At 45.0% G+C, this 16,398-nt stretch overlaps 7 protein-coding genes across 7 annotated transcripts; 2 read left to right on the plus strand and 5 right to left on the minus strand.

Moving 5' to 3' along the window:
* The first annotated feature begins 353 nt into the window (after positions 1-353).
* On the plus strand, positions 354-2,116 carry BGW36DRAFT_369246 (uncharacterized protein). Its single transcript, XM_046215104.1, has 7 exons — positions 354-615; positions 685-721; positions 798-865; positions 941-1,314; positions 1,399-1,463; positions 1,528-1,866; positions 1,930-2,116. Exons 1-6 carry the CDS (start codon positions 460-462, stop codon positions 1,854-1,856), a joined length of 1,029 nt encoding a protein of 342 aa, XP_046076388.1. The 5' UTR covers positions 354-459; the 3' UTR covers positions 1,857-1,866; positions 1,930-2,116.
* Positions 2,117-4,174: 2,058 nt separating this feature from the next.
* On the minus strand, positions 4,175-5,963 carry BGW36DRAFT_422936 (uncharacterized protein; the record flags this gene model as incomplete). The annotated part of the gene is made up of 2 exons (XM_046219768.1): positions 4,175-4,328; positions 5,077-5,963. The coding sequence occupies 2 exons, from the start codon at positions 5,961-5,963 to the stop codon at positions 4,175-4,177; spliced, it is 1,041 nt and encodes a 346-aa protein (XP_046076389.1).
* A 640-nt stretch (positions 5,964-6,603) lies between these two features.
* On the minus strand, positions 6,604-7,807 carry BGW36DRAFT_312469 (glutathione S-transferase). The gene is made up of 2 exons (XM_046212504.1): positions 7,754-7,807; positions 6,604-7,733 (listed from the first exon to the last, which is right to left on the minus strand). Exon 2 carries the CDS (start codon positions 7,445-7,447, stop codon positions 6,731-6,733), a length of 717 nt encoding a protein of 238 aa, XP_046076390.1. The 5' UTR covers positions 7,448-7,733; positions 7,754-7,807; the 3' UTR covers positions 6,604-6,730.
* A 33-nt stretch (positions 7,808-7,840) lies between these two features.
* Positions 7,841-10,175, minus strand: BGW36DRAFT_457667 (major facilitator superfamily domain-containing protein; the record flags this gene model as incomplete). The annotated part of the gene is made up of 8 exons (XM_046221983.1): positions 7,841-7,982; positions 8,048-8,734; positions 8,785-8,907; positions 8,960-9,200; positions 9,248-9,590; positions 9,636-9,688; positions 9,738-9,955; positions 10,006-10,175. The coding sequence occupies 7 exons, from the start codon at positions 10,173-10,175 to the stop codon at positions 8,176-8,178; spliced, it is 1,707 nt and encodes a 568-aa protein (XP_046076391.1). The 3' UTR covers positions 7,841-7,982; positions 8,048-8,175.
* Positions 10,176-10,790: 615 nt separating this feature from the next.
* Positions 10,791-12,161, minus strand: BGW36DRAFT_393732 (ribosome biogenesis protein SLX9-domain-containing protein; the record flags this gene model as incomplete). Its single annotated transcript, XM_046217837.1, has 2 exons — positions 10,791-11,321; positions 12,120-12,161. 2 exons carry the CDS (start codon positions 12,159-12,161, stop codon positions 10,791-10,793), a joined length of 573 nt encoding a protein of 190 aa, XP_046076392.1.
* Positions 12,162-12,510: 349 nt separating this feature from the next.
* On the plus strand, positions 12,511-14,116 carry BGW36DRAFT_369254 (uncharacterized protein). Its single transcript, XM_046215105.1, has 3 exons — positions 12,511-13,020; positions 13,075-13,381; positions 13,437-14,116. The coding sequence occupies exons 1-3, from the start codon at positions 12,894-12,896 to the stop codon at positions 14,110-14,112; spliced, it is 1,110 nt and encodes a 369-aa protein (XP_046076393.1). The 5' UTR covers positions 12,511-12,893; the 3' UTR covers positions 14,113-14,116.
* A 25-nt stretch (positions 14,117-14,141) lies between these two features.
* On the minus strand, positions 14,142-15,441 carry BGW36DRAFT_312476 (uncharacterized protein). Its single transcript, XM_046212505.1, has 2 exons — positions 15,210-15,441; positions 14,142-15,153 (listed from the first exon to the last, which is right to left on the minus strand). Exons 1-2 carry the CDS (start codon positions 15,354-15,356, stop codon positions 14,224-14,226), a joined length of 1,077 nt encoding a protein of 358 aa, XP_046076394.1. The 5' UTR covers positions 15,357-15,441; the 3' UTR covers positions 14,142-14,223.
* Between the last annotated feature and the right edge of the window lie 957 nt (positions 15,442-16,398).

Raw genomic sequence — 16,398 nt, forward strand, 5'->3', positions numbered from 1 at the left:
TAGGTGCTAATCTCAGAAAAGCCAAGGCACGAGCCGCCTTATCGTCCAATAGGAAACATTGGAATGAAGCCATTTCAGGATAAAACCTTCCAAGTGTGATACGAACCCAAGCTATTCTATGGCCGCCGTTTAAGTTTTACCTTTAGGGGAGAAGGCGGAGATGCCTAAGCGCATTGGTTTCAGCGACGCAGGTCGCGGAGAAACGATAAAAGCAAAACACCAAAAACAAAAAAAAAGAAAAGAAAAGACAAATTAAAGAGACTTTGAACCCTAAGATGGTTTTGAATTTACATATCTATTCCCATCTGACCATGGTTTTCGAAATCAGGATTGCATGCTACGTACTAATAATTCCAAAATATCTCTTTCTAGATTACATCAATAATCAGCAGGCGAACCCAACATCGTCTACACATTGTGTTGTCGAGCTATAAGACACAGTTATTTATCTGTCAAAAGATGGCGACCACTCATGGCAGCTATCAGGCACAGAATAAGGCAGGTACAATTACTATAACTGTTCTTGCTGTGATCTTCCTTGCTTTACGCTTCCTGGCACGCTGGGTGAATAATCGTTGTTATGGTGTTGATGATATCCTACTATGCTTTGCAATGGTATGGTAGATCTCTATATCTAAGCAGACTTGCGAACTGACTGCAAACCTCTATCGTGCAATTTCATAGGTAACCGAGTTTGCATTGTTGGGACTAAATCTGTCAGGTACATATTTCATCGTCTTATTCATTCAACCCTTTTCTTTCTACTATTCTCTGTGTAATCTTCTAACAAGGCATAGCGGTACGACTCGGAATGGGTTTACATATTGAAGATTTTCCACTGGAAAATCTTGTAATTGTTCTCAAGGTAAGTTTTGACTATCTACTCTGAAATAACGGTATTATCCTGGCTATTATTCTAATTTACATATACCTTTGGCAGCTAAGCTTTGCCTTCGAGTATATCTATAGCTTTACCATGTCAGCCGTCAAGTTATCTGTCCTTGTCATGTATTACCGAATTTTTATTGACAGACCAACTCGCATTGGGATATATATTGTTGGAACATTTGTGACATCATGGTTACTGGCTAGTATTGTTGCCAATATCTTTCAATGTGTGCCAGTCGCAAAATATTGGAATACAACCCTTCCAGGCCATTGCATGAACAGAACAGTCTATTTCGTTATGGGATCAGCACCGCATATATTGTCTGATATAGCCATGTTGTGCTTGCCAGTTCGCTGTGTATGGAAACTTCATACTTCAGTGACTCATCGGATTGCTATCATTGGCATCTTCCTCCTCGGCAGTTTGTATGTTTCTTTTCTCTTATCGTACTCTGTATTTCCAGAATTCCCCAGGCAATTTGCTATAGTCCTTAACTGACCCCGGATTAGTGTTACATTCACCACGTGCTACCGAATGGTCCCGCTCCTTACCTATGATCAGATTGATACAACATGTAAGTGGCTTATAAAAATCATTCTTATGATAGTTTCCACTAATTGAATAAATTTGTGAATCAGACTCAGGATCTGTTAGTATCACCTGGACTATCATCGAAGTTTCTTCTGGGATTATCTCGGCGTGTCTTCCGACATTACGCCCTGTATTAAAATTGGCATCACGCCGCTTCGACTCAACTAAAGCAGGTGCTACTAAGAACAGTTACCAGAGTTTAAATCGAGTACCGGAAAACAATGCCGCAACTCAAAATCGTCGAATTATAACCGCAAAACCTAGCCAAGAAGAAGATAGTCTCCGTCATCAGCCCAGTGACGAATATCTTCTCGATAGATGGAACTCCACATCGATCTATCCTAAAATGCCAGAAAGGACCCATCTCTCAACTTGAGTAATTTTAGGTAAGTTAAACCTCCTCCGTTAATTCTATCATAAATTAATGGCTAACATATACAAACTCCAAGAATGACAATGCCTTAACCAGATATTCGGAAATACGTTCTCAAAAAGCGGAGGGAAACATGTCATCTATAGGTCTGCAACATCAATGAATTACTTAGAACGCATTGAAGGAGTAAGAAGAGCCTATGATAAAATTGAAATGAAGAATAAATCCCTATAAGGTTTCTTTGATTGTTTGACACGAAAAACCTCGATAAACAAAATTGCGTCTACACTGGGTGCAAAGATGGAAACAAGCTAAGAACATTCCAACGATGTTAGAAAGAGATTTTTTGAGAAAGAAATTCTTATATATGTGAGCAATTTTAATACTCTTATCATGTCACTAGGATGTGTCCTCATCTAATATATCAGATCTAAGGTCAAAACCCCACAAAAACATGGTAAGAGAAGCTTGCCGCAACGAATCCTTGGAATAACTTATTTCTTAATATAAGATGTCTTCTCCGATTCAAAGGATGATCTACTATAGTTATATCATATTTTCTCTAAACTAGATCTAACAATCTAGTAGATATAGTTATTCATAAAAGTAATAGCCTCGTTATTATTAATAATCTCAATCTTAGTAAATATCGTGTTCATAAATAGAAATAAAATAGATAACAAGAAAGACTCTTATAAAATATTTACATATAATTTTTGTTTTCTTAAAGCAGTTGTGAGGTTATTCGTAAAGTAAGCAAAGTATCGGGATAGGGGCTAATAGTAGGGGTAGCAGTATATACAGACTTGTTAGATTAGTATGTGGTCAAGGCGCCGCTTGATGTCATGGCAGTACCGGTCTGTTGACAAGGGCATATTTGTAGAGCGCAGCAACAGATGGGTTGGCAACCTATAGTAAGTTAGCTAGTAAGGGAATAAAACAAGGATGGCGAGCTTCAAGACCGCCCGTCATCCGAGTCAGGTTATGTCATCCAATAGCAACGCGCTCGTATTCAAAGTGGACCATACTCGTTTCAGGCTATAGCGCGTATATTCTTTCACTAGATGTCCGTCGTTTTTGTTCTCTCCTCAGCGTGAGACTGACTCCCTTATAGTTTCATTTTCTGTGCTCTCCATGGGCTCCCTAATTGTTGTAGGTTCCCCTTCTTCTTTTTCGGGGCTCCGTTCTTTTTATATGTAGTGCATCACGAAGTCCTACGCTTGCGCCGAGTGTGCCGGCCCTGGCTCCATGCTGCGACGGCGGCATTCGAAATATATACTTATGCGAGGAAGCCGACAGTGCCAAACAGAGGAGTTTTCAGCCGATGGCCCTGTGTTAATAGTTCGCAAATCCCGGTCTAGTCTATGGATCTGTGCTCCCATGAGGTGCTCTCGTCATGCACTCGGTGACACCATCTGCAGCGGTATATCAGTGGAGATTCACGAGAACCAGAAACAATACAAAGAATATTGATTCGCAGCTGAATCAAGATGCGCCATGAGCCGGGTCTGGCGTGACAGGCGTTGCGGCGGTATCGATTGATATTGTCTATTAGGGCAAACACCGGTGGAAGTCACCCCTATCAGCGTCGTACAATGGCCTGCCTATTATCTCGAAGTGAGAGAGTGGAATTGCATAAGGACACCACCACCGCAGTAGAGAGATATACAAAGATTGGGTAGACTGCGGGTGTAATGTGCATGTGATATATCACTAGCCGGTGGCGTCACTGCCGGTGTGCTTGGATAGAGCCATGCCCTAAAGCAGGCTGGCGATGATAGGTCGCCATTCAAGTGGAGAAGTGTAGTAGAAAACAAGCACAATACAAACGGGGGAATACTCCAGTCAGCTATTGTAACTAATCAAGTCACTCCAAGGTTGTCTGGGCTGCTAGACGAGAATGGCACCGCCCAAGTGCTCCTCCCACGTGGAAATGCCTCCTGAAGTCATAGTTTTCGTCCTACACCCTTTTGTATTTAAAGATGGCATGTCTTTTGGAAATGGCTAGTGCGTTTGAAGGATTGTTACGCTGTGTTTTATATAAATTCTACTATTTTAAGCCTCAGAACCGTCGCCGATAGATACTGGAACATCTATACCATCAAAAAGAAAAGAAAGAAAGAAAGAAAGAAACGAATAGTAATCGGCAGTCAATAATTAGCAATTAAAGAAAAACAAGACTAAAAGAAGAAAAGAAGTCAAACCCAAAAAGGGCAAATCGGTTATAAATCAGCAATTGTCGTCCATGTACGGAATCTCACCTCAAAAGAAAGCCTTAGCTGGGATGCAGGCCCTCCTTCGAATTTTACAGCATGACTACCTTAGGTATTTATCTGCCATCTGCCCATGATTCTTCTCTTCTTCTTCTTCTTCTTCTTCTTCTTCTTCTTCTTCTTCTTCTTCTTCTTCTTCTTCTTCTTCTTCTTCTTCTTCTTCTTCTTCTTCTTCTTCTTCTTCTTCTTCTTCTCTTCTTCACTTATCATCACAAGAGACACCAAATCGTTATTTGATCATAGCAAACCTATCGTCCTCCCGCTTCCACGCCCAAGACATAACATTTGAAGCTTTCCCAAGTTCACTCAACGCTCGCTTCTACAATCCGCACAGCATGACTCTCGTTGAAAAACATGATTGTATGGAGGATGAACTTGGTCCGGTCCGATCCGACCTAACCGCAGTCCGCTCTAAAACGGTGCATATCCGATCCGATATGGGCGCAGCCCACTCCGAACTAGTTCAAACAAATGGGCAGCTTGACGATGTACTTACAGAGATCTGTCAGATGAGAATCGACATCGCAAGTTAACAAAAGATTATAGCGATCTCAGTATAAGCTTGGATCGTGTGGAAATAGATCTTAGACGCCAGCACTCATAAATATCCTTCTGAGGGGTCATTTCAAAAGATGGAATCTTAATGTACGTAGGCAACAGAGTTCTTTGTTATTAGCAACACAGCTTGTCAACCACATCTCCGGACTATCAACGGCCGTATGCCCACTAACATGCTCATTCTAAAGCTCATAACGATCCTCGTTGTAACATAGTCATGACTAATGTACACATATGCAGCACTTGAAGGAATGATACATGCCAATAAATGACTAGTATATATATATTTTGAAGTCCGACATCAATCGATGGAGAGCAACACTAAAATTGATTAGGAATCGTTCCTTTCATTTTTTGCATCAAAATCTATATGATATTCCTCGTTACGTTACGTCTCGTCGAGATTATTTACGCCACCCTTCTCTTTCAGTTTGCGTTCTACCTCATCCAACCCCGTCATGCTCTTCAAAATACCATCCGTAAACCCAACGGGTAAGAATGAGGAAAGCCACGTCACCCACGAAAGCTTTCCTCTCCATATCCAAAGGGGTGGTTTGGCCTTACTGAGATCCTTGACAACGCCTTCCGCCCATTGAACAGGATCTGCACCAGTAGCGGCAGCCTTCTCACCAGACATGAAATACTCAACGGCCTCCTTGGCGACATTATAAATTGAGGTAGACGGTAGCGAGATGTGAGGCGCGTTGGCGTGAAAAGTCGATTTGACAGAGCCTGTTATTAGGTTGGTTACTTTGACCCCGAATGGCGCAAGTTCTTGCCGTAAAACCTCGCTGAAACTCGCTGCGGCTGCCTTGGAGGCGCTGTAGGCACCCGAGAAGGGCATTGAAGCATGTAAAAGCGCCATTCCGGACGTGTTGTTTACAACCAAACCGCCGCGGGACGACTTTGCGAGAAGGGGGAAGAAAGCCTGTGTAACAGAAATTAAAGAGAAGACGTTTAGGTCAAATAGTTCTCTCGTGCGAGCAATATCGAGGTCTAGCACGGGCATACAGTATCCGCCGCCGGCGTTGTTTACGAGGATGTCAAGAGAACCCCCAGTAAGTTCTGAAACACGGGCAACGCAGGCTGCGATGGATTCTTCGGAGGTTGTGTCGAGCTGTACAGTCTCGATCCCTTCGGCTTCAGCTTGCTTGAGCTTGGACAGGTTTCGGGCTGAGGCGAAGACACGCCATCCATGCCTATGAAAGGCGCGAGCCAGCTCTGAGCCCAAGCTGCCATCTGAACAGCCGGAAATCAGGACAGTGCGTTTGTCGGTCATTGTGAGTGGTTGATGTTGATGTGACATTCATGTTCATGTTCATGTTGCTACTGCTCGGAACTGGGTCTATTTATCTTGCTGGAGCTTACAATAGGCAATGGATTAGACTGTGAATCTTCAACGTTGACAATAGCCTATCCACCCACCTTTATGGCTCAGCGGGGGAACCTTCACCCCGAGAGGAACTGGGTCTATTTATCTTGCTGGAGCCTACAATAGGCAATGGGTTAGACTGTGAGTCTTCAACGTCGACAATAGCCCTATCCACCCACCTTTATGGCTCAGCGGGGGAACCATCGCCCCGAGGTGGAGCAAGGTCTCCCTTTTGTTACTCTCGGGTCTCGCACTTGGGTAGAACCTTAAATAATTTAATAACTTTAACTAAACAAGGACAGAGTCTTACATATGTATAATTTCTTAGCAAACGTGCCCTTGAACGTTTTATCAAATCTGACAAAAATTTACTTCATATGAGGGACCCACCCTGACATGGCCGTTCCCGATATCACCTGAGATGAAAATTATTAAGTATAAGGAAATGTGAAGTATATAAAGTTCAATGTTTTAAAGATCCCTCGCGCTGTGTGGATGGGCGAATTTTGTAAAAACTAAATTCTAGTATCAATCCGTAGTGCAGACAGCTGGTAGTGAACGAGGGCCAATATTTGAAGAAGAAAAAAAATCGAATTCTCTATCCGATACTCCAACTATTCAATCCCCGAATATCCGCCCCAGATTCTTCTATCCAAGTTGGAATAGGAATACAGTCACTTCTTCTGCGCGTCAATCTCCGCTCTTCTCTTCTGCTCTTTCTCCAACATCGCCTTCACAGCCGGAATATTAATCATTCTCTCGTACCAATCATTCTCATACGGAAACTCCTTGGCATCAAACCCAAGATGCCCAAATCCAAGTCTGGCGCCTCTCTGCCAGGGAATAAATGCCAAATCCGCATACGAGAGCTTATTCCCAACCAACCACGGGCCATCACCAGGCTCACCCTTGAACTCCTCCTTCTGCTTCGCGAGCCACCCATCCAAAACCCCCGTAACCCGCTTCGCCTCGTTCACATACCGATCCACCGCGCTTTGGATCTTTTCCGAGTGGAATTTCATAAACCAGTAACCCTGCCCGTAATACGGGCCCTGGCCGGTGGTCTGCAGGTAGAGCCACTGTCTGGCATGCTCGGCCTCGGGGGTTTTTGGCGCAAAGCTGAGTTTTCGGGGTTCAGTGGTGTCGTACCGCTCGATCAGGTACTCGATGATGGCACCGGATTCCCAGACCGTAATGCCTGTGTTTGGGTCGTGGATGGACGGGAGGCGGCCGTTCGGGTTGATGGCGAGGTAGGAGGGGGATTTGACTTCGCCGTAGGGGACTTCGATGTCCTCGTGTGGTAGGCCGAGGACTTCAAGGATCAAGGCGACTTTGAGTGGGTTGGGGCCTATGAAGGAGCCGTAGATCGCGATGGGCTTGATGGCTGCCATTGTGATGTTTTTCAGTAGCTATCTTACAGTCTAGATGTATTATCGAGAAGGCTTTGATAGCTCGTCTGTTGGATCTTTGTTTCGCGGTAATGAAGAGGTGGGATGCTCTCATTTATACCCCAGACGCAGCCCCAGCAGACGCATTTCGTATATCTCACCTCACTGGGATCAATTGCACACCTGTGGGTTGCACAGGCTGGTACGCCGATGCTATGGGTTTCTGCGGGCGTTGTGGATCCCCTTGTTGATGCACTTGAACTACCAGCACATATTCTCTTCTGTATACATTTAGCGTAATGGCGATATCTGATCTAAAGGATCTCCTGTAGGGTCCGAGCGTCGCGGCGCTGATTAGCGGCGGGGAATGCCCACTTCGGCCGAAGTGGGCCGCCAGGTCGGAGCTGCTTATTTCTCGGCCTCAACCTCGCGCCGGATTACTCAGATAACTCGAGTGAGCCTAAGTCAGTCTCCCCGCCATTTGTAATCGTCTCCTCTTCAGGACAAGCCGCTGACAAACCAATGTTAAATCGCATGTGTGCGTTCCTACTTCATTGCTTCTACCCACGCTAAAGATGAGGCTGTCTGATAGGAATATAATAGGAGCCGCTTAATCCACGACCACGTCGCTGCCAACAGACAGAAATTAGCCGCGTCTATATTAATATTGACATGAAGAGTAATGATAATCGCGGACCGATGTTGTGATGAAGTTTAGAAACTCCACGCCTTCAAATCGCTTCGACCTGAGCACGCTTGGCGTTTCCGACCCCGATATTCTTCCACATCATGACTGATAGTAACGAAATAGGTAGGACACACAACGCTGCTAGACACATATACCGCATGCATTCACTGTATGATTGAATAATAGCCTGTCGGACAGGGCTGGTCATTGGATAACTCAATTGCTGGGTGATGCTGCCATATATATGCTTGGCCCAGGGCCGGGTGTCCGCAGGCAGGTATTTGGATAGCGCCCTCGGCATGGAATGGGTGTATATAGCGGAGGCTACAACTTGCCCGATTGCGGCCCCTAGGCCCGTGAACAAACTAAGCAATGAGAGCACGGCTGCCACATTCGAATCAGGTGTTGCTGCCATTATCGCGATTTGTCCACATATTCCCAATACCCCGCCCGAGATGGAAACTAGTGCTTGAAAGAGAACAATCAGGGTGGCGGGTATATTATTGGGCCGACGGAAGTGCAAGATGAGACCTGTTGCGATAAAATGCCAGACCATTGCGATAATCGCCAACAGTTTAAATTTCCCTGTGGCTCGTATTAACCTGTCAATGTCAGCAAAAGTGCAATTTGGCCTTTTCAATGGAGATCTCACACTCCCGTTAGTATGGCAGTAAAGCAAGCACCGGTGACGTAAATATTGTGAATAAAACCAGCTTCGGGGATTGAGAAGTTGTAAACAACTTGAAGATACGACATGAAATACGTATTCAAGCAGCTTCACAGAGTTAGTCCTCAGATCACATAACACGATGATGACCGCAACTTACTAGAAGTTGGTGAATAAGATCAGTCCGGCGAGACACACACCCAGTACGGTTGAGCGGAGGAGTAGGCCCAGAGGTACAAGCTGAAAGGGGGCATGGACGGTCTCCCAGATTCCGAAAGCCAATAAGAACACACCACCTACAGCTACAGATACGACTTTTTCTGAAATGGTCCGATCTTTCTCACCACCAAATGGTATTAAAAGGGCCGGGATCACCATAGCGAGAAGAAAAAGGCCGACCACTGCACGTTTTGTCAGGTCCATTCCGAAGTGGAGTCCGAGAACTAACCATCGAATTGAAGCAAAAAGATCTTGAAATTGTGACTCAAAGTCGGGATATTTGTTTCGTCAGCTCTATCTTTAACCCTGGCCGTCCGAGTCCCTTGGCTGCTGAGAAATATGAGCAAGGCAATGAACGCCAAGAAAAGAAGGATTGCAAAAGAACCATAGGCCCAGCGCCAGGTATTGTGCTGATAGATTAGCTGTGCGATATTGGGTGCGACGAACGCATTCATGATATAAGGCGCCCTCGCGAATGCAAGAAGCAAGGCGCGATGCTCGAGTGAGGACATGTCGGCGATCATAACGTCCAAGATGTAGAAAATCCCATAATACCCACACCAACAAGACATCTAGTCTCGTCAGTTCAGTCCTTTGGTTGAGGAATTACCACTAACCTGGTGTACTATAAAGGCGCTTACAGACTTTGAGGTCGCTGTTAACACAAGCCCTACTCCTAATTAGAACGATGAACACAAGCGTGTGCAATGGTATAATACCTGTTATTGTCCAGGCGAAGGCCCAAATACAGGCCATGGTATATTCACGGTTATTAATGACTTTTGCCAGAGGCAAAGTACATACCGTGCCGAATATACTTTGAAGCATTCCCGAGAACGCAATAAAAGGGTGTTGTCCAAATGAGCTCATGATGTGGGTGAGAAGGCTTGCGCTGATTTGCTGCTGAAGGGAGCAGACATAAACGACAATGAGGATGCTGCAGGTGTTAGCTCAATGTCATCAACGTACTAATAACAGCCTACGCACCACATGTATGCTACAATCGACGATCTTCTGCTCCATGGTTGGTTAACATTGTCCTTTTCTTGGTCTCTAGAATACGGGTGATCCTCCCTGACATCTGTGATGCCATCCATCTCTTGTTGGGAGGAAGCCTCCCGGACCGGGGGGAGGTTGTGTCGATATGATTGCGGCATGGGTATGCGAGGAACTTTTGAGTCCGGGGTTGTCCAGTTTAGATATATGGATCGGTCTATCGAAGAGGATGCTTGACGACTAATGCATATCACGATAAGCAAATTGGCAGACCACCGGAGTGAAGCGTGAAAGAAAAGAAGAGTCAAGGCAGCAGTCGATATTGTGACAGCGTGAAGTGTTCGGGGTGGCTACACGCTCCTTCCCTGGCTGCATATTTGCTCTACTAGGAAACAGCCAGCCGTATGCTACTACCACCACCACTGCTTACTATGCGCATGTTGAGACGAATTTCCGTTCATTGTAATTTTAAGAGTTAATATGCTAATCATGGCTCTGGACTTAGGGATTTCAAGTCTATATTCAACTGGGAACAGCCACGAGTAAGATTGAGACCTCCAGCTATGAATACAGCAATATCTCAATCTGATGGACACGCTCAGGCATGATCATGTTGGAGTTGCGGTGGACCAAATATTAGGTTACGCTGAATCAGTCCCGAGCGGAGCCATGCTGTTTTCTCGTGTAGACCTGCTATCTGTAGACTCCAGTGCCTGTCGCTGAGCATTCTGGATGCTTCTTTATTTGTGCTTGCTTTCCTATTCCTCTTTTCTCACTCATTTCCCATTCTTGAATGCAGGCTGGTGTTCCATCGTCTGAGAAATGAACCCCCTGAGTGCCGCCCAGCGACTTGACGTTGAGTCCGACTCGGTAGCAGTACTAGGCCCAGCCGTTGACACCTTCGCGGCCGTTTGTTCGATGTTATTCATCTGCGACATGTTCTTCATAAACCTGTCGCGCTCGAGCTGTTCCATCTTCTCTTTCCTCTTCATCGCTCCCGGACGGTTCCTCAACGTCTTATGCTGGATAACGTGTATCTGGCTGTTCGATTCAGATGGATCGTTTTGCTCGGCGTCGGGAAGGGCATCTGCGAGAGAATCGAGGTTGGCGACGAGTTTTTTCGACAGGCGTCTTCGCTTGGTGGTCTTCTTGTTCGTCTTTGCCACCTTGGCCATGAACGTGGAGTGTTTGATCAACCGCTTATCTTTCTTTGTAGTACGAAAATCATCGCTGAAAAGGCCATGGTTGGCTGAGGCAATCGAGCCGCGGCCACTTGATGCTTTACGAGCTGATGGCCGAACTGGAGCCTGTACGAGTTAGTGGTGGGTGCGGGAAATCTACATCCAACATACCATCGTAGCTGCATTCAGAGTAGCCGAACTAACGAAGGATAGCTCTAGGGGAGCAGGGAATATGAATTGGCAGTATCAAAAGCACATGTCAGAAAACAACGCGATAAGAAATTCTATCCCATTCATGTGAGAAAAATCGGGCAGTCGGCAAGGCAGCGCGGCGATCCCGAGACGGCTTAGTCAGCCCTCACCATCTGGTTTATTAACTTAACTGGTTAGGGCCGAATTGAGCCCAAGTCAAAATTAATGCAGGCTGAACCAGTCTATCCTCTACTGCGTTCTCTAGCAAAGTGGCACAGGCGGAATCGAGTTGAACTCCCAGACAGACGAACTATGTTCCTTCTTCTTTCTTTTAATCAAGCCTATTATCTGTATGCAGCTATAAGCTATGACAGATACCCCACTATGGTCTAGTCTTATTAGACATGGATGGCCTTGCGGCCTTGATGGCTTACATTTATTCAGATAATCTTGACACTACTCACATCTCACGCAACCCAAACTTGGCAATTGAAGCGTGTCAGGATCAGAAGTTGTAATCATGAATTCCTCACCAGAACAAATAGTCCTATTAGGTTTGCCAGTAGTTAAAATATAGTGAACAGTATATATGCAATTATAAGTGGGTGTAGGCGCTATCATAGAATCAATATGTTCACATCTGCTGATTTGACATTCTTACCAATAGGATTCAATTTTCATTTCCCTACAACTTATACCACTAGCTGGGATCACTGGCCAAAAAAAACCGACCTTCTTCCCATATACATACAATACAGAGGTTTGAAGAGACATAATATTCTAAAACACCCATCTAGAACCTTCTAATTTCCATCAAAAGGCGCGCGCGTTTCAATTCCGAAACTATACATGAAGGCGGTTAATGACACCCCATAACGGCTACATTTGACGCCGTTTTTGACGGCGCCTATGAATACATACGCTGATTGGGTTCTCTTCTTCTAAACCGCGGGTTCTGTTTGTTGAGTTTGACAATTACAAAGCCCTTTTAGATCACATTTGACAATGACAAGGCCAGTAGGGTTTTTGACCAGTGCATACAACAAGTAGCGTGCGTCACGTGGGCGGGGACGTTATTGATCCGAACGTAGTGTCTTTAAAGAGATCAATGCTACGCTTTGCCTCTCTAGTAGATTAAATCCGTTCTTCATCAAATCACTCATGAAACGATCATGGAGAAGTCCTTTTGTTTCATAGATGGCCTTCAACCTAATAAGCATTCTAAGAAGCTCATGCGCCGCCATGTGATGATGGGGAAAAATGCCGGCAAGAAGATTCATCGACCGTCAAGGCCGGGGTTACGGAGAAATGCTGTCGATGTCTCGGGCTCTTCACATGGTTCCGGGAACCTCAACCAAGAAAGCGTTTAATCAGATGAGAGAACAGGGCCTTTGAAGAATTTAGGGGATACAATGCTAACACTCTCCCTTCCTACAATGGGAATCACACCATATTCGTTGAAAATCATTAACAAGTGTAAGAATAAATTCATGAAACGGTTTTTTAATGAATCTGATGCACTCTTGTTCAGTCTTTTGTTTAACGACCGAGCGGCTATATCCTGTCACTCTTGGTTTTTCGTTAGACGACGTCAAGCTGATGTGGCTTCGGGTATTATTGACTGACGAAGCCAGTGAGTTAGCAGACATTTACGCAGTGTCTAAACATTATGTAACTTCATACATAGGTTACCATTGCAACGTGGGATTGATGCAAGCGTGCAATGAAATATTTTCGGGCGATGGCAATAGCTCGCTGAAAGCATTACATCATCTATCTCAGACGCTCACCCGAGTCCAGAGGAGACTTGGAAGTGATGACGCATTGTCTGATTCTTCTATAGCGCTAGTGGTGTCACTGATTAGCCAAGAGCAAATCAGAAATCAGCTTTGTGCTGCGGAAATCCATGCCAAAGGTTTGGAAAAAATGATTCAGCTCCGCGGAGGACTTGGCTCACTTGAAGGAAACATGCCCCTCGTGTTGAGCATCTGCAAGTAGGTGATAAAAAAATGTTCGTCATAGCCTGCTTACTGACATACCATAACCAAGGGCAGATATAATGCTTTCCTTGCAGCATGGAAAGTCCACTATGTACTTTCGAGACCGCATGGCTGAAGTTCGAAATCTTCTCATCTCAAAAGGATTGCGACTCGACTACCCGTTAACCTCACAACCAGCTCGATATAATCAGCTGTACCCATCTCTACAAGGCATATTTTCCGACGTGATAAGCTTTTGTCGCCTTCTAAACGCCAAAACACATAATCTCGTAATCGATTTTCTCACATTCGAGGAAGTTTTAGTGTCAATTTGCTACCGCCTATTGAATTTCCGCTCATTAAATGAATCTAGGAAATATTCTGATGTGCAAAATATATACCACGTGGGGTTGATAGTTTTTATGATGACGACATTTTTACAGTTTAATCGTCACAGGATTATGAACCACAGGTTGCTCTCTCTGTGCCTGAGGGATGTTATGGACACTGAACTGCACCGAGATGAGGATGATTTGACTCTTTGGTTCATGATTATTGGTGGTATTTGGATTTCAGATGGCGCTGAAGGCGGCTGGATCAACCAAAGGATACAGAAAATGGCTGTACGACGGCGTATTAACACCTGGGATGAAGCCAGACGTTCTGTGTGTATGTTTCCTTGGGTCCATGCTTTACACGATCAGCCTGGTTGCAAGCTATGGAGCCTAGTACAAAATAGCCACTAGGTGCTTCAATAGATTAACAAACTATGTATCGATTTTCCAGCATTTTCTTCAGTCTCAGTCTAAAAGATGGGATTTCTGAACGTCCAAAGCCTCAAGCACACTGTTGTCCGTTTACCACGTAAAAGCCTGCCCAACCAACTTCTCAGATAGTTCCCATAGTTTTTCAGCCTCCTCGCTAGACACTGCAAGTGGACAAGCTTGATCACTAATCTGACAATCAACTAGGTACGAGCCCGAATTCATCTTGTCATTGCTGACACCTTCCGCTAATTTGGGGTCTAGTGCAGCAACCATGCTAGTTGAGGCTCCTGCACCTAGCGTTTTCGAACTGTAAACTCCTTGCTCCTTCAACGTCTTGACCGCTTCCAATGTTTCGAGAGGAAAGTTCCGACCCAGCTCCGTATCAATTACTCCAGGGTGTACGGCTAGGGAAAGCACTCCATGTTTATTGAACAAACGCTTGTTCGCACCGATAGCAGAAAGGACATTTGCCACCTTGCTGCGGTTGTAGCCGTCAAGAGGATTATAAGATTGGTTCTCCAGATCCGTATATCCCCAGGCCTTGAACCACTCATAATTAGGCTGCTCTTCCTTGGGAAGATCCTTGTTTTTCTTGTCGAAGTTCAGGTCGCTCCAGCGCATAGCCGATACCCAAGGAGAAGCAGAACTCACATTGACAACACGCGTGGCCCCTTTTGGGCTATTCTCGGCAGCTTTGGCTAATTTAGGCATTATCAGACATGTGAAGAGCCAGTGACCGATATGGTTTGTCGCAAAGTGCGTCTCGATGCCATCGCTGGTCAAGGTACGCTCCCGGATGCCCATGACACCGGCATTATTGATAAGGATGTCGATCATAGGCACGTCGCTCCAGGACATGACCTTGGCGGCTGCATCACGGACGGACTGCTGGATTGAAAGATCAACCTGCAAGCCACGGTATTCTATGTTAGGGTACTCCGCTCGAAGAGCGTTTATACATTCTTGAATCTTGGATGGGTTCCGACCAGTGATGATCAGGTGGGCTGGGGACTGAGAAGCCTGTGTGAAAATTAATACAGGCGAAATGCATTCATGAAACACTACACGGCACTTACGAAGGCTTGTGAGGTCGAGAAACCGATTCCACCGCGGTTCACGCCCGTGACTATGACTGTCTTTCCACGGATCCCAAGTGCAAACTCCTTTGCAACATCGAATCCTTCAGTGTTTGCAGTGAATTTGGTATGTGTCGTAGATGCCATTTGGTGCGTTATCTATAATAGTAACCACTAAATAGAGGATAAATCTTTAGTATTCTAGAAGATGAAGAGACACGGGACTGTCTGGATGATGCGAGCTGATGATTGTTTTAGGGGGTGGGAGGTGGTATTTATATTTCAATGTCGCTCTGGGTGTGGTATGGTCTTCACTCGACTAACTGTGTCAAACTATATACAGAATTGGATGCTATGTGGGTTATAAGAAATTGGACATAGCCAACAAGAGATTTCCTACCTAATTCGGTGGACATGAAGTTGACCCTATTTATGGTACGGGGGATAATAATAAACACTAGCCAATAAGAGATTTACTTCCCAATCAGGTTAAGATGACGATGAGGAATAACCCAATTGTGGGGGCTGTCCTGGGAGTTTTGACCAACCACAAAAGCATTTCGGGGATAGGTTTAAAATACACAAATATACGACCAACAGCACCAAAACACAGCACTAAGAAGTGATAAAAAATAGGTCTCTTGGTGACTGAGCTTGGTGAAAGCGTAGCCGGTTTTCGTGTCGTATGCGCAATAGCTAATCGTCACGGACCTGGATTCACTGTTGTTACTCATTTATTTAGTCAAATTTAACGACCTTACCCAGCTATAAGGTATGAAGGTCTCGTTTCAGGGGGCGCTACAGGAAAGACAATGGTTTAAGAGTATCCCGCTGGCTGGAACAGCATGACAGGGATTGGGAACGTGTATATAAATGTGCCAGTTATCTGAATGAACAACTTACTATCGCTTACTTTAATATTTGAAGGCTCTCAAGCCAAGACACTACGGCTATCAACGAATGCCCATTTTCTCACACACTCAGCCCAATAGCCCGTTGGGTCATATGGTCTACTCATAGGTGACAAGATTGCCGCAGAGACTGACAGATTCCTACATTAATAATGCAATACAATAACAAAGTTCGTTACTAGCCTAGCAATAAATGATGAAAAGAGACTGTCAGCTTCGATACCTACTATCTTTGTATCTGCTAATGTGATACTGCCAAAAGGTAGATTTTATTACCT

Source organism: Talaromyces proteolyticus (assembly GCF_021365285.1).
Source record: "Talaromyces proteolyticus strain PMI_201 chromosome Unknown BGW36scaffold_2, whole genome shotgun sequence".
Lineage (NCBI taxonomy): Eukaryota > Fungi > Ascomycota > Eurotiomycetes > Eurotiales > Trichocomaceae > Talaromyces > Talaromyces proteolyticus.

Bases quoted from the DNA above. Each gene is read 5' to 3' on its own strand.
- BGW36DRAFT_369246 (XM_046215104.1), top strand. From the start codon at position 460: ATGGCGACCACTCATGGCAGCTATCAGGCACAGAATAAGGCAGGTACA. The intron at 866-940 runs GTAAGTTTTGAC...TACCTTTGGCAG, and splicing joins ATCTTGTAATTGTTCTCAAG to CTAAGCTTTGCCTTCGAGTA. The intron at 1,464-1,527 runs GTAAGTGGCTTA...TTTGTGAATCAG, and splicing joins TGATCAGATTGATACAACAT to ACTCAGGATCTGTTAGTATC.
- BGW36DRAFT_369254 (XM_046215105.1), top strand. From the start codon at position 12,894: ATGAATCTGATGCACTCTTGTTCAGTCTTTTGTTTAACGACCGAGCGG. The intron at 13,021-13,074 runs GTGAGTTAGCAG...CTTCATACATAG, and splicing joins ATTATTGACTGACGAAGCCA to GTTACCATTGCAACGTGGGA. The intron at 13,382-13,436 runs GTAGGTGATAAA...ACCATAACCAAG, and splicing joins CTCGTGTTGAGCATCTGCAA to GGCAGATATAATGCTTTCCT.
- BGW36DRAFT_312469 (XM_046212504.1), bottom strand. From the start codon at position 7,447: ATGGCAGCCATCAAGCCCATCGCGATCTACGGCTCCTTCATAGGCCCC.
- BGW36DRAFT_312476 (XM_046212505.1), bottom strand. From the start codon at position 15,356: ATGGCATCTACGACACATACCAAATTCACTGCAAACACTGAAGGATTC. The intron at 15,154-15,209 runs GTAAGTGCCGTG...ATTTTCACACAG, and splicing joins TCTCGACCTCACAAGCCTTC to GCTTCTCAGTCCCCAGCCCA.